At 42.1% G+C, this 14,132-nt stretch overlaps 1 protein-coding gene across 2 annotated transcripts; it reads left to right on the top strand.

Moving 5' to 3' along the window:
- The first annotated feature begins 613 nt into the window (after positions 1-613).
- Positions 614-13,595, top strand: PARL (presenilin associated rhomboid like). Of its 2 annotated transcripts, none has more exons than XM_040613215.1 (10): positions 614-742; positions 861-1,059; positions 1,212-1,352; positions 3,860-3,908; positions 5,858-5,953; positions 7,370-7,519; positions 7,987-8,057; positions 9,390-9,491; positions 11,355-11,452; positions 13,267-13,595. In XM_040613215.1, the coding sequence occupies exons 1-10, from the start codon at positions 696-698 to the stop codon at positions 13,382-13,384; spliced, it is 1,071 nt and encodes a 356-aa protein (XP_040469149.1). In that variant the 5' UTR covers positions 614-695; the 3' UTR covers positions 13,385-13,595. The 2 variants fall into 2 exon arrangements, with proteins under 2 accessions (XP_040469149.1, XP_040469150.1); XM_040613216.1 differs by having other exon boundaries at positions 681-742; positions 864-1,059.
- Positions 13,596-14,132: the final 537 nt, after the last annotated feature.

Here is a 14,132-nt window from a genome sequence, read left to right as displayed (position 1 = left end):
GCACAGGGAGCACGGCACACCTCGGGGCACCCAGCGCCGGCGAGCACGGCCAAGAAGCCCAAGGAGGCTGCGGGGCGTGAGTGGGGCCATGCACAGCAGGCAATGGGCAGGCCGGGCAGAGAAGCAGACGCGGCGAGGCGCGGTGGGGTGAAGTGCAGCAACACGGCCGAGCAAGGCGAGGCTGAGGCTGCAGCCCCAGCTGCCTCCCTGCCTCCTGGGCCGCGGCAGGCTGAGCTCAGCATTAGGAGACAGGCTCTGTATATTCTAGAGGGCTTCTAGAGAAAATAATATATTAAGACCATGGAAACCCCCAATGGCACGGCGCCAAGGCTAGCCGCCAACGGAGCCCGGAGGCAAAGAGCTGCCACGCTCATCATGGCGGCCACAGGGGCTCGCGGCGCCACGCCCGCTATGGCGGGGCAGTGCCAGGGTGACCCTCTCGACATGGCGGCCGGGCCAGGACGCGGGGCGGATCCGACTCGCTGCCGGCCGTGCCCCCCACCCCGGCACGGCGCCCGGAGCCCCGCGGGCGCCCACCGCGCTGAGCGGCCTGGCGGCGCGGAGGAGCCCCGGGGCCGCCCCGGGGGGTGTGAGCGAGCGGCTGCCCCGGCCCCGCCGCCGGGCGCCCAAGGCAGCGCCCGCAAGATGGCGCCCGGCTGCCCCGGAAGGGCTTGGCGCGCGGGGAGGCGCCCAACATGGCGTGGCGGTGCTGGGCCCGCGCCTGCGGCCCGCGGCCGTACAGGTACGGCCGGGCTGGGGAGGGGGCGACGGCGCCGGGGGACCGGGGACCGGGGAGGGGGCGGCCGCGGGGGGCTGGCCGGGCGGCCGCGGCGGTGCTGACGGTCCGCGTCTTTCCCCAGCAGGCTGATGGTGCTGCTGGAACCGCGGCAGGGCTTCCGCCGGGCACGGCCGCGGCCCGAGGAGCCCCCAGCAGCCAGCGCCGCCGAGGCGCGGCCCGGCCCGCCGCCCCCGCGCCGCAGCCTCTGCCCGCCGCCGCCGCCCCGCGCTGGCCGCCCCTCGCCGCGCCGCCTGCTCAGGCCGCTCCTCTTCGCCGTGGGGGTAAGTGGCTCGGGCCGGGGGCTGTGGGGCCGGCGGCGGGCCCTGGCTGTCAGCCGGGGCCGGGGAGCGAGGTGAGGCGGGGGCGAGCCCGGCTGCCTCGGCCGGGGCCGGGGCACGCCGCCTCGCGTTTGACTATCCCCGCTGTGGCCCAGTTCACAGGCTCTGCCTTCGGATGCGCCGCCATCTGGCAGTACGAGTCGCTCAAGTCGCGGGTCCAGACCTATCTGGAGGAGGCGCGGGCGGACTGGCTGGACAAGATACGGCCGCAGAAGAGGGGCGACTTCAGGAAGCAGGTGGGGGGCCCGGCCCGCCGGCACACGCGTGGGCCCCGCCGCGCCCCAGCACGGCCGCGGCCTTCTCCGGGGGGCACGCCTGGCCGCCGCCCCGGCAGCCTTTCGGGCTGCTCTGCACCTTGGAGAAATAACAGCTTCTCTGCAAATTGCAGCAGATGCATCTCTTTATGAGAAAGACAGATAGAATTCATTCTAGAAGACTGTAACTGGCAATATCTGCAATGGCTATACTGGGGAAAAATACCGTCTTCACCCTGAAATGTGGGGAAGATGGGTCAGTAGTAGCAGCTTGCGTATCTAAACTTGGTACCTTTTGCTTTTTCACTATAGAAAAACACCCAAACTATTCTTGCTGCATCTAAGCGTTCTCAAAATGACTGTGGGTTCCCAGATTGGACAGAGCTAGCTTAAATTCTGAACCTTAAGCGTGAGATTTTTTTAATGCTCTGGCTCCTGAAAAGCAGTTGTATTTTCAGCCTTCACAAATACGAGGGTTTAGAGAACTTTTTCGGTTTGAGAGCTGACATTTCATTGCAAGTACTTTGGGCAGTAAGAACAATGCAAGTGCTGCAAGACTTATTACATATCTAGGTGACATCCCAAAAGTATCACTCGTTTAGTTTTTAATGAGGTGCACACAAAACTAACTAAACATGCATGTATGTTTTACCTTTGTTTCAAGGTTACTGTTGTGCTTGTGGTAGACCAGGCATGATTACTCTTCCAGGTCTGCTTGTTGAAGGGAGGTGGGGCTGAATGTGGAGCTAGAGTAACACAGGGTCCTGTGTAGGACACAGAGGAGGTTTTGCAATGTGTGTTGCGTGCACTCTGGCACCACTTTTGACATGGGCATGTGTTGTGGGTTAGCCCTGGTGGGCAGCTAAGTGCCACACAGCTGCTCTCTCAGTTCCCCCACAAACCCTTAGTGGGATGGGGGAAGAGGAAAGGAACATTAAAAGCAAGAAAACTGGGGGTAAAGATAAAACAATAACCAAAAAATTGTTTGGTAAGTGGGAGGAGAGAGAAGAACACAAAACAAGTGATGCAAAGGCAGTCACTCATAGTCTCCTGGGGGGGGGGGCAATGCTTGGCCAGTTCATGAGCAAAAGATGACTAAACCTCCTAAAATCCCTTCTCTTTCCTTTTATTGATGAGCATGATAGTATATGGCATGGAATATCTCTGGTTAGCTTGGGTCATCTGCCCAGTTATATCCCCTCCCAGTTTATTGCACACCCCTAGTCTATTCACTGCAGGGGCAGAGTGAGAAATGGAAAAGATCTTTTGATACTGTGCAAACACTGTTCAGCAAAAGCTAGAACGTTAGTGTGTTGCCGGTACTGTTTTAGTCAAAAACATAAAACACAGCACCATGTATGAGCTCCTATAAAGAAAACTAATTATACCCTAGCCAGGCCCAGTACAGCATGCTTTCTTGTTCATTGTTTATGAACCGCAGGTGAGATTATGATTGTAACTTAATATTTTAAATAATTTTGGTTTTATACTTTTGTTTTCCTTCAAAACCTGAAGGGAAAGATCTCATTATCAGCTAGCCAAAAAGTAAAACAAAATTAACCTGTTGTTAATAGGCTTAAAATCCCAATCCCTATCTTCAACTGGTTAAGTTCTATTTTAAAAGTTCAGGATCCCCCAATAGTTTCTGAGGGCATCTGCTTCCTGTACTGTAGAAAAATCATGTTTGTTTAGTGTTCATATACTGGAGAACTTTGTAGTTAAACAAAAAAACGCAATGAAGTTGTTACTGTGGTAACGAATAATGAATTATTTGTTTCATACAGCATTATTTCCCCCTGCCTCCAACCTACAGATAATTTTTATGACATTGTCCTGATCAATATGGTTGGAAGGTCATTGAGCTATCGATGAAATATTTGTCCAAAATTATTCTGAAAGCTGAGGAAGAGAAAAGGGGGTGGAAGTTGTCTGTGGGCTGACTACACTCAAAATAAACTTTTTCAGGGGTTTTAAACTTGGAGGAGGGCTGGGTGAGCTGGACGCAAGAGGGAATGGATTCCACATCTTGTGAGCCACTTCTGCAAAAGTGACCCTGGCACAAAAGTGGAATCTCTCAAAGGTGGGTGGTGTAATGTTAGACAGCATTAGGGTGAGGCTTAGTCGAGGCAGGATTTATGCTAACTTTGGCTAATCTGCTAAAGTAAGCATTATGGGTTAGATCCTTACTTAGTACAAGCAGAGTTAAACCCATGGAATTGTGTAAAATAAATAAATAAAATCCCATTCTTCTTGAAGAAACTCTTCATCTGTGTTGGGATATTTTATAAAGAGGGTAGGTAACTATTCATGAGTAAGGAAATGCCAACTTGAAAGGCTAAACCAATCAGAAATAAAAAAGTTTAAAACCGATTTACTTAAGAGATTCCAAACAAATGCTTTCCGTTCTTAAAAAGGTAGCGCTGTACCTGACTGTTTCTGAAACTGCAAATACTCTGCAGTGGCATTGATGTACGACAATTCCGTTCCAGGTTAACAGCTGGTGGAATAACCTGACTGAGGGTCAGCGGACTGTGACAGGTTTGTGTTAGCTTACAAGTATTAGGCATTCACAGGAAGAGAAATATGGCAAACAGGTACAGTATGTTAAAACAGATGGCTTTCATATCACGTTTAGGTTGTTAGGCCCAAAGCATGTATAAGTTTATACCTGCACCACACTATTTCTGCTACACTTCCTTGCACAAACATTTTTGTATGCATTAAAGAAATTCCTATGCATCTGTACGAGAGAGGGTGAAGGATTAACTAGAATCCTCTCCCAGCGACGTTTTTCTCAGGAACTGTGAAAACCAGCAAAAGCTTTCAGAAGGAACAGGCATTTATATTCCACTGGTATGTGGAAGTAAAATTCCCTAATAGTTGCATCTTGTCTGCAGGATGATGTATGTAAAACAGCAAAAAAAAAAAGCTTGTGAGCTTTCCTTTCATTATGATATAGTTTTGATTGGTTAGCTTAACGTCACTTGAAGTCCCCAAGATAAATGTAATGTGTGGAGAGAAACAGATAAGAATTTGATTCAAATCCAAATGACATAGCTGAGCCATACCCGCTGTTACGTATTCTATGTTAAGTATTTATTGAATCTATATTAGTAGGTGGTTAGCATCAGGTTACTTAAATGTTATTTCCATGTCATTTACTTTTCTACAGAAGCGTTTTAGAAAAAAAATTGCAGGCAATATACTCTTTGATGAGTTGACTCCCAGTCTGAGAATAGATTACATAAGTGCTAAATGTTTTGGGCAAAAATAATCTCAGACCACTCAATTTACAAGTGCTGTCATGAATTTTTGTATAATGCTTTGAATTGCTCTTCAACATACAAACCAGGTCACGAAGCAGATACAAATATGGCATTTGGGGCAGGGGTCGTGAAGTTTTATTATGCGCTCTCTAGAGTGTCCCTCAACATCTAGTTGATCTAACAAGCAATACAAACTCTAGCTGGTAGACCCTGAGCTGTTCAGCTACTCGCCTCGCCCTTCATTGCTTATTGCACTGAAATAGTTGACAGTTTTGTAATGTTTTGGTTTAGCATGCAGGCAAAATATTTCCTCTAATAAAAGAGCATGGTGAAACAGGATGGAGCATCAAAAGACAAGATAATTGAAATGTTGATTCTAGGATTTATGTATCATAGCTTTCCACAGTTCTTACATTTTGTTGCAAACTTAATTATGTGACATTTACCACTATGTAAGGAATCACAATTATTTTCCTCTTTAATGTTTCTAGTTGTTATAAAACATTTTAAATACCTGAATGCTTGGATAGAAATAGAAAAGGCGCTTTAAACAGGAAATGATAAATTGCATCATTATGTTTCTAATAATTTATATTTTTATTTAAAATAAAGTAAGATTGCAGTAAACATCTGTAAAGTAAAAAGCTGCATGTTTGCTGTCTCCCAAAGGTGACTATGGCATAACAAAGCCAACTCATTTTTTTATGTTTGATCTGTAAACATTACCTTTACAATTCCCTCAAAACCAAAACTCCCAGAAAAATGGACAGGATGTGTACTGTGTGTTTGTATGGTTCCCTGTGTCTGCTCCCCTCCATGCGCAGCTAAATGCAACCGTGGAGCGGATCAGTGGCATTTGGGAATAAACAGCTAGAGAGGGAAGAAATGGGACCTCCTAAGCTGGCTGCTGTTTCATTGGTTCTACAGTGAAACAGAAGTTTGAGACGATCCTTTGAATGTCTTCAGATTTTCTGGACTGTTGCATTCATTGCACTTAAACCAGTAACAATTAGATGTCGTATTTCGGAAGGACTTCCACTGTATAAATCTAGGTTCTGGTATTTTTCTTTGCTTTTTCTAAACTCTACTGCTTTTAATGGAATAGTGAAGAAAGAGGATGATTCTTGTAAGCTTACTTTTGAATGCTTGTTTACAGTAAGCATTATGGTGTGTTATATTAATAATTTGCTTTTATACTTTTTTTTCCTCCCCTCTTGATAGGTATTATAGCTGCAAATGTCTTTGTGTTCTGTTTATGGAGGCTGCCTGGCATGCGACGGATTATGTTTACATATTTCACTTCAGATCCATCCTCCAGTAAGTGAACAGTCATGTGGATAACTTTTCTACGTTGGGATGTGATTGAACTAATGATAATTAGGAATTGATGTAATTGATCATACTGCAGAAACTTCAGATGATGCATGGCTTGTAGCTCCCATCACCCACGAGCGATCTCAATCCTACCCAAACACATCATTCTGTCTAGACAGTAACTGGTTTGAGGGTAGAAAAAAAAAAGTTAGAGGATTGTGGGGTTTTTTAAACAAACAAAACTGGTGCTTTTCTAAATATTGTCAAAACCTGCTCGTTGGCCTTTTACTGCATTCAGTAGGATGCAGCTCCTGCCTTTGTGAAGGTGAAGAGGCACTTCTCCCAGTGATAACAACCCCTGCTGCTTTCCTGGACAGAATGTGAATCGTGCTATGCTTTGGGAAGGAGGAAAATAAATTGTACTGTGTAATGCTGTTCAAAAATTACACTCAAATGTGATTTTATTCCCCGCCCCCCCATCCCCGGCAGTGTTTTGTGGGATGCTGATAGAACAGTCATCAGTCACATGCATGTGTGCTTTTGTCAATAGACAAACATTAGTCTGTATGTTATGTACGGAGTCCTTGTTTCAAAGCTGTGCTTTGAGTCACATTAAAAAAAGAAAAAAAACACACATGCAAACTTGGCTTTCACTGTGGAATGTTTTGAAGAGGTTAACTTAGGAAAGCAGGTTGCTGGTATTTAATGGCAGAACAATTAGTTTTCATTTCTACAGTAAAGAATTAAAAGGACAAACATGCATTAGGAGAGTACTTTATGCTGTCCTCTTAGTTTCTGCCAAAAAAGTGGAAACCCAAGCAATTCTCCACATGCACTTCAAAGCTAAGGATAGCTGTTACCCAAATCTGAGCATCAGTCACCCCAAAAACTATTTTAAATAATATTGACCTTCAAACCTTTTAATTGGCTTTTTTGCATTTTCAAGGCTGCTGTTTCAGTGAGGAGAGCTAGTAGCTTTCTGAAAAGAAGACTAGTTTTTCTTTATGAGTCCATCTCTGTAGCAACATAACTTTATATAGATGCTCGGATAATTAACATTAAAAATCTTTCACCGCATACATACATAAATAAAATCTCTTTTTTTCCTTTCCAAAGCACAGGAGTTTTGTCATAAGATAAATGTTTTATATGAAACATTCCCCAGTAGGTAATTAAGGCTTTCTAAAGTAGCTGTACAGCTTGCATACCTGTAGGGCATGTGTTCTACCTTTCAAAAAGTATTGTGTAGAATTTGAAGTTTGTTACATTTCTGGGCTTATTACTTAGCTTGTATTTAAGAATTCTAAACATAATTAGCCTCTATTATCTTGATAAATTTCTATTCTGCATTGCATGCAAGTTGAAGCCAATTGGAACACTGACTTTTTTTGCTTCAGTAATTGTTTTTCTCTTTTGTAGGAGCCCTCTGTTCTCCCATGCTGCTCTCTACATTTAGTCACTTCTCTCTATTCCACATGGCAGCAAATATGTATGTTTTATGGAGTTTTTCCAGCAGCATTGTCTCTCTTCTGGGATGCGAGCAGTTCATTGCAGTATATCTTTCTGCTGGTAATGTTAAAATAGTACTTATATATCTTTACAACACTTTAAAAAATATAAATATGTATTCGTGCAAGTAAAGTGTGTACATGGTTAATAGAAGTATGATGGCAGGTGGCCATTGCTTAGTCCCACTTACTGCTCTACACTAACTGCAGTACTTACTTGCTGTCATACAGAATTTTGATGGGTTTAAGACACTGGGCTTCAAAATACATGACAATACAAATATTTGGTTTTAATTCATGCATAGCTACCAAAATAAAATACCTCTTAATATAGACTCATGGGAGTTTTGTGGGAAAAGATGACAGTTGATTCAAGTTTAAACAAACAAAAATACCCCAAAACAACAACAAAAACCCCACAGCACCTACACTAGCTTCTTTAGGAAGATGTTCAGGTAACACTGTTGCACTTTCTGATGCTTGTCTGCATTGCTGACATTGTTTTCAGTAGTCTTTTTTACTTCCTAGGGGTTATCTCCACTTTTGTCAGTTATGTCGCTAAAATGGCCACTGGAAGGTTTGAACCATCTCTTGGAGCTGTAAGTATCTCAGAATATGGGAGACCTTCTAATAATCTCTGAAGCTATTTTCGCTGCCTGTTGTATTCTTTAACCTGCTTAAAAGCCAAGAATATATTTGGGATAATGGAAACTGGGAAAGTTTACGAAACCCAAGTAACCAGGCTGTGATTCCTATGCAAGAACTTGCCTATTCTTCAATTATGTTGACTGTGTTGCAGCAGCAGCCCAGAACTAATGCCACTTAATGCTAATGGCTTGTAAATGAGTACTTAACAGCAGGAGCTCCTGTCACTGAGCAGATATTTCAGTTCTATAACTTATTTCATAAATGTTGTTTTGTAATTGTGTATCAATCTGCTTTAATTGAAAATAGAATATTTTAGAAAGAGTGAATGTAATCAGACAATCAGAATCAGCATGTGATACTAGTGGAAGCTGCAGGGCATGCTGTGCAGAAAGGGCTGCACTCCTGCCAAAAGTCTCACAGTAGAAAAGAGACAAGGCAGGCTGAGGAGGTGGTGGTGTCTGTTCTTTACAAGTACTTTTAGTAGAACATTTTAAAACACTTAACTTGCTATACATTTGAGGTGAGCCTAGCCATTTACCAAGTTCTAAAGGCTTCTTAACTTTACTGAATAATGTTGATAAAAGCCAAAAGTCAGATTCTTATTTTTCAATTGCAATGAAAAAATCCACTGAGCTGTCCCAAAGTTAGCATTTTCGGTAGTGCTCTCTATGGATTGTCCCTTTATCTTGTGAATTAACTATACCTGGAGCAAGTTACTTCCCATTCGTCTTACTGATCTGAAGTTACTGAAATTGCCACACATAACATTAGTTTACTGTATTTGCAGCCTTTCCATTGAGATGTTTCATGGATACAAAAGCCCATGGTCAGTTCAGTACAGACCAGGGAATTGCTTGTTTCATTGACAAAAGATTTTTGTCCTTGTCCATCTGTTATTTTCCTTGTTTTGGTACAAGCTTCAGAATGATTCCCTTCATCTGAAATGTCTGGTGTTTGATTAATACGATTTCTAGGGTTTCTGGGGAAAAAGCATATTAACATAAACTGTTACCATAAAAATCAGGGAGGTTATTTCTTACATAAGAGCATCTGAGGGCTATTTTTTTCCACAGTATTTATGATTTCAGATATTTAAATTAAATAAGGGTGTCTTGTTCTATTTTTGTTCTGAACTTTGCTGTGGTGCTTTTTACTTTGAGGTTTACCACAGGGACGCATTTGAAAATAAAATTAAAAAAGGAAAACATGTTCACATGCAGAAAAATAAATTTTCCTTTATGTAACATCTCGGCTTACTTTTGTCTGTTTTAATGTGTTTACAGTCAGGAGCTATAATGACTGTCCTTGCAGCCGTATGTGCAAAGATGCCAGAAGCAAAACTAGCCATCATATTTCTTCCAATGTTCACATTTACAGCAGGAAATGTAAGTGCCTTTGAACTTCAAAGAAATCCTACTCTTTAAACATTTTTCCCGTACCTCTCCAGTATCTGAGCGTGTGTCCTCTTCGTTTGTGTTTCCAAGCTGTTAATTTTATTTTGAACGAGAATACAGGTCATGGAAGTCCTGGAGACTGGTTCTGAATTGTTGCAGACTAGCACAGTCATGACACAAGTGTGTAGTGATTTTTAGATTTTTCCCAAATTCCATCCTCCGTGGATCTGTTTCAAATCTGATACTAAGAGTTGAAGGAGGTTGGGAGGGACTTGGATGCACCTGTCTGAGGAGATGGGCACACACATATACTGTTCTTTCTGTGACAGGTGATATTTTTTTATAGCAGTGCTCGTTAACAGGCTAATCTAATACTGATACAGTCTTTCTGAAGAAAAATTTATCACAATGAGAAACACAGAATTTCACTTCTCAAGGGAAATAACATTTCAGCCCTGGAGGACTACCTGCTGCCTCATTTGGATTCATACCATCTTTTGATACTTCCAACAACACTGCTGGGATTAGAAATAAACTACTGAGTCTTTTCTTCATATGTAGTACCAGGACTCCTTCTTTGTTTCATTAAGTTCTTTTAAGCACGTCCAGTGCCCCATTTAAGAAAAGCATCTCATGTATGTCTTGACTTTAATCATCTTAATCATCTTTGGTCTACTAAAGTTGTTTTACTGTTTTAATTTAAGCGGTTAAGCTTTGTCATTTGAAGATCATGAGATTTAATATTTTTTTTTGTAATTGAAGCTTACAGATTTGAAAAAGCGTTCTTAGATGTAGCTTCTGCTTGAGTGGACCTGTTTTTTTGCATGCTACCCTTTAACTGGATCTTTCCTAAAAAAGATTGCCTGGGTAGAAATATTGTCAGAGCCACAGAGAGCATTGTCATGAGGAAGTACTCCTTGCAGCAGTAAAACAAGAGCAGCATTGGCTATTGTAATATAAATGTTGGAATGATTTTAGCCCTACTGTATAATTGTATTTCTAAGCTTTATGTACTCCTTTAGCCTACCTTACGTACACTGTAATCAGCTTTTAAAATAAACAAGCCAATGTGGCACAATGCAGCTGCTATTCTAACACATACGCTTAAGGAAAGAAATCCTAAAAGTAACATTTCATCCTAACATTAAATCTGTTGGTCTTTTTGGAATGAGGTGTTTGGTGAAATTTTGCATAATTACAGTTATGGTGGTTTGTGTCTCCTGAGGATGTGTGCTGTGGCTCACGCTGTTTCCAGTCATGGAGTTGTTCACCATCATCCTGATTTTCTACCTGCCAATGGATATGTCATTTAGGAGAGTGTAATGATGAATTTTTATCAGATAAGATGACAGGGATACTGCCCCACATGTTCCATCCACTAAACGGTTGTGCTGGGGAGGACACATGCACATAAATCTAAGCTATGTCAGAATTAGTGAATGAGAATGTTGCAATTACATCTTTTGTGGTGTCTTTTATTGCATGTACTCTTTCAAGTAACTTCCTTTTTTCTTTTTTCTGACCTGAGTTTGGAATGTATGTGTAGCTTTAGAAATGAAGATTGGAAGAGACTTGAGTATTTGAAAAGGGTACATTCCTACCCCACAACATTCTGTAGCTGCTCGTGTCTGTGTTTTGACAGCACAGTACAGCTAAGCACCGAGTCTGTTGTTTTAAAACAGCTTGGTTTTGTTTAGTTGTTTGGCTTTTTTACAGTGATTGCTTTCCCATAAAATTTATGTGATGCTTTACGATCCCAGATTTTTACTTTCTGCCTGAATAGGAAATGCTGTTATCAGTGACCATTACATGCTGTGACTGATGCTCTCCATTCCATATTCTGTTCCTTTCCAGGCTTTAAAAGCCATAATTGCGTTTGACACTGCAGGGCTTGCTCTAGGCTGGAGACTTTTTGACCATGCTGCACATCTCGGGGGAGCTCTCTTTGGAATGTAAGTCTGTATTTACTAACTTCTGTTTGTTTCATGTTTAAATTCATCCTGTGATTTTTTTCCTCTTCCTTTTATCTCTGAAGTATGGAGTTTTTATGGAAAGTTATCTGAAGTAGCACTGAAGACAACTCAGTCTTTTCCTTGTAGTGCTATAAAACTGTGCAGGAAAACTTAACAGATGCTTAGAACTGAAAGAAATTGAGCTGAACTGCCTTAGAATGATAGATTAGATGTCAGGTTGTTCTGTCACCATAACCCAGGCTGGCTGTCTCTGTCCTGCTCCCCCCAGCACATTGAAGAGAGCTACAAGGCAGGAAAGATTCTCACAAAACACAGCATGGACAAATTAAAATAACTTTAGAATTAAACTGCTGAGAAAATTTCTTTGTCTCAGTGTTCTCCCCCTAATTGCCAATTTAGAGCGCGCTGCAGAGTTAGTATAAACTCAGGCCACATTCCTTCGAGCAGCATCTACTGCTGTTTCTCAGTGCTGCTGTGTTGTCTTTGTGTGGAGCCTTCTTAATTGGGAAGAAGTACTAGAAATCAGGTTGCAGGAAACAGTTCTGCATTGTTCCATGTTTGAACTACATTACCCAATGAGGTTTTCCCCTCCTATCTGATTGCAGTGTTGTTTTAATTTGTGCGCTTATTGCTAAGAGTATTTTTAAATGGTTTATGTAGGCATTTTAAAAGCTTACCTGAGATTTAACTAGGCCAGACAAAGTGCAGGTGGAAGACTGTTTGGTCTATGAACGTATTTGCTATTTCTTAGCTTCGGTGTCAGTAAGTTCTGTGCTGCACAGTCTCCTTTTCCCCCCTTCTCTGGCATCGTAGATGCATTTGACGTAGTCTTGCTGATTCACAACTGCTTTCTGCCATGGTGTATCTGTATCAGCTTGTTCATTATAATGCACATAATAGGATAGCAGTTGCAGTAAAAATTGTCTTGACTTGGCAAGTGTCTTGCCTTCCTCACCTACATAGGTTCTACCTATATGTTCTACTCTGATCATTTTGGTCACTTCATCCTAAAACAGGGCCCCTAATTAGGGCATATGGCCAATGAATGGCCAAAGTATTCTCTGTACATTGCCTCACAGACAATTGCCTGCTTCAGAAAGCAGCTATATGATTTAAAGGAATGGCCAGTTTACCTAGCGCTGGCTGATACGGCTCATGTAAAAGTGTTTTTGTTGTTCAGGACGGGGGTGTGATGTTAGGTTTGTGGGAGAACCTTCAACCTGTTTCCATGCAGTTGCTTCCCTTCTCACCTCTTCTCTCTGCCATAACCTCCCTTGCTTAATCACTTATTTTAATATTCATATATCAGCATTTATAGTTCTCTGTGAGTGTAAATTAAGCTAGAACACTTTGCTAGATTAAATCTTCATTTAGATGGTTACAGAAGAAAAGGCACTTTGAATGGAATGTGGCTGTTCATTATGGGACAGTTGTATTTACATATGAGAAAAATACTTGGTGTTATTGGTAAAGATTACCATAAGCAACAGTAGTGTTTTTAACAGTCTTTTAAATGGAAATAGAAGTAGAAATGAAAGCATGAAAGTAAAGGCATGAAAACCATTCATTCTCAGTACTGACTCAAGCGAGAACACAAAGAGGTTAACGATTAGGAGTCGAGAGAACAAGTGGCTTGCCTGTCATTGCTGCTTTCCAAAAATGTTGTTCTTACTGCCTCAGTTTTTCTTGTCTCCTATACTAAGCATTTGTGTCACTTGCATTTAGTGATCCGTCTTTTCCTTAGATACAGAGGAAAGTTGGAGTTAAGTTTTAACTCATTTTTTCTTTCTCAGATGGTACATAACTTACGGCCATGAGCTCATATGGAAGAACAGAGAACCACTGGTGAAGGCTTGGCATGAAATGAGGACAAAGAATGCAGGAAAGGGAGGAGGTGGAAGATCTAACTGATTCTGATCCTAGGGATTCCTGGTGCCCGAGTGGTGTATTACTTGAAGACCTGTCTTCAGATTGGTGTTGAAGGTTTTTTTGCTACTCCACGTTAAGCCTCTAAGGAGCTGAAGTTTCTGTTGTAAACTACAGTTACAAAAATGCATATCAATAGAAAATGAACTCTTGACAAAGGTGGAACAATAAAGGTTTTTATCCTATTGCTTTCTGAGGTAACAGTCTGCATTACCTTTCTTAAAGGAGAATGAAAAAAAAAGCTTTCCAATGAAGTGACCAAAAGCTCTGTCCAAAAAGCTTCAAAAGGGTACATCTGGTTAATACTTAGGAAGATCGACATTTTTAAAACTGAGGAAGTTAATGGATCCCACATCCTCCTAATGTCAGCCAAACAACACTAGGTGCTTTTGTAGAAGGCATGCTTCAGACAGACTGGCCTGAACGTAAGGCTAATGTGAAGTTCAGTGGTCTTTATTGTTGAAAAGATTGGGTAAGCCAATGGTCTCTTTTGGTCTTCATCCTGAAATACGTGAAGCAGTACTGGATTGTTTGCCAAAGCTTACATACTGGTTAATGGGCCAGCTTTATTCATCAGCTGTGGCTTAGTCAACCTATTGTTTTTCATTTCTATCTGCTTCCAAGATGCTGTCACATCTTGTTAGAATTTATGACAGTGATACCTTTTTCATAATCACATGCAGCGGAAGAATGATTTACAATGTGGTTTTGGATATTTTACTATGAGTTACAT

Source organism: Falco naumanni, chromosome 13, assembly GCF_017639655.2.
Source record: "Falco naumanni isolate bFalNau1 chromosome 13, bFalNau1.pat, whole genome shotgun sequence".
Lineage (NCBI taxonomy): Eukaryota > Metazoa > Chordata > Aves > Falconiformes > Falconidae > Falco > Falco naumanni.
This window is presented reverse-complemented; position numbering and strand designations above follow the sequence as displayed.

Bases quoted from the DNA above. Each gene is read 5' to 3' on its own strand.
- PARL (XM_040613215.1), top strand. From the start codon at position 696: ATGGCGTGGCGGTGCTGGGCCCGCGCCTGCGGCCCGCGGCCGTACAG. The intron at 1,353-3,859 runs GTGGGGGGCCCG...ATTCCGTTCCAG, and splicing joins GGGGCGACTTCAGGAAGCAG to GTTAACAGCTGGTGGAATAA. The intron at 7,520-7,986 runs GTAATGTTAAAA...TTTACTTCCTAG, and splicing joins TGCAGTATATCTTTCTGCTG to GGGTTATCTCCACTTTTGTC.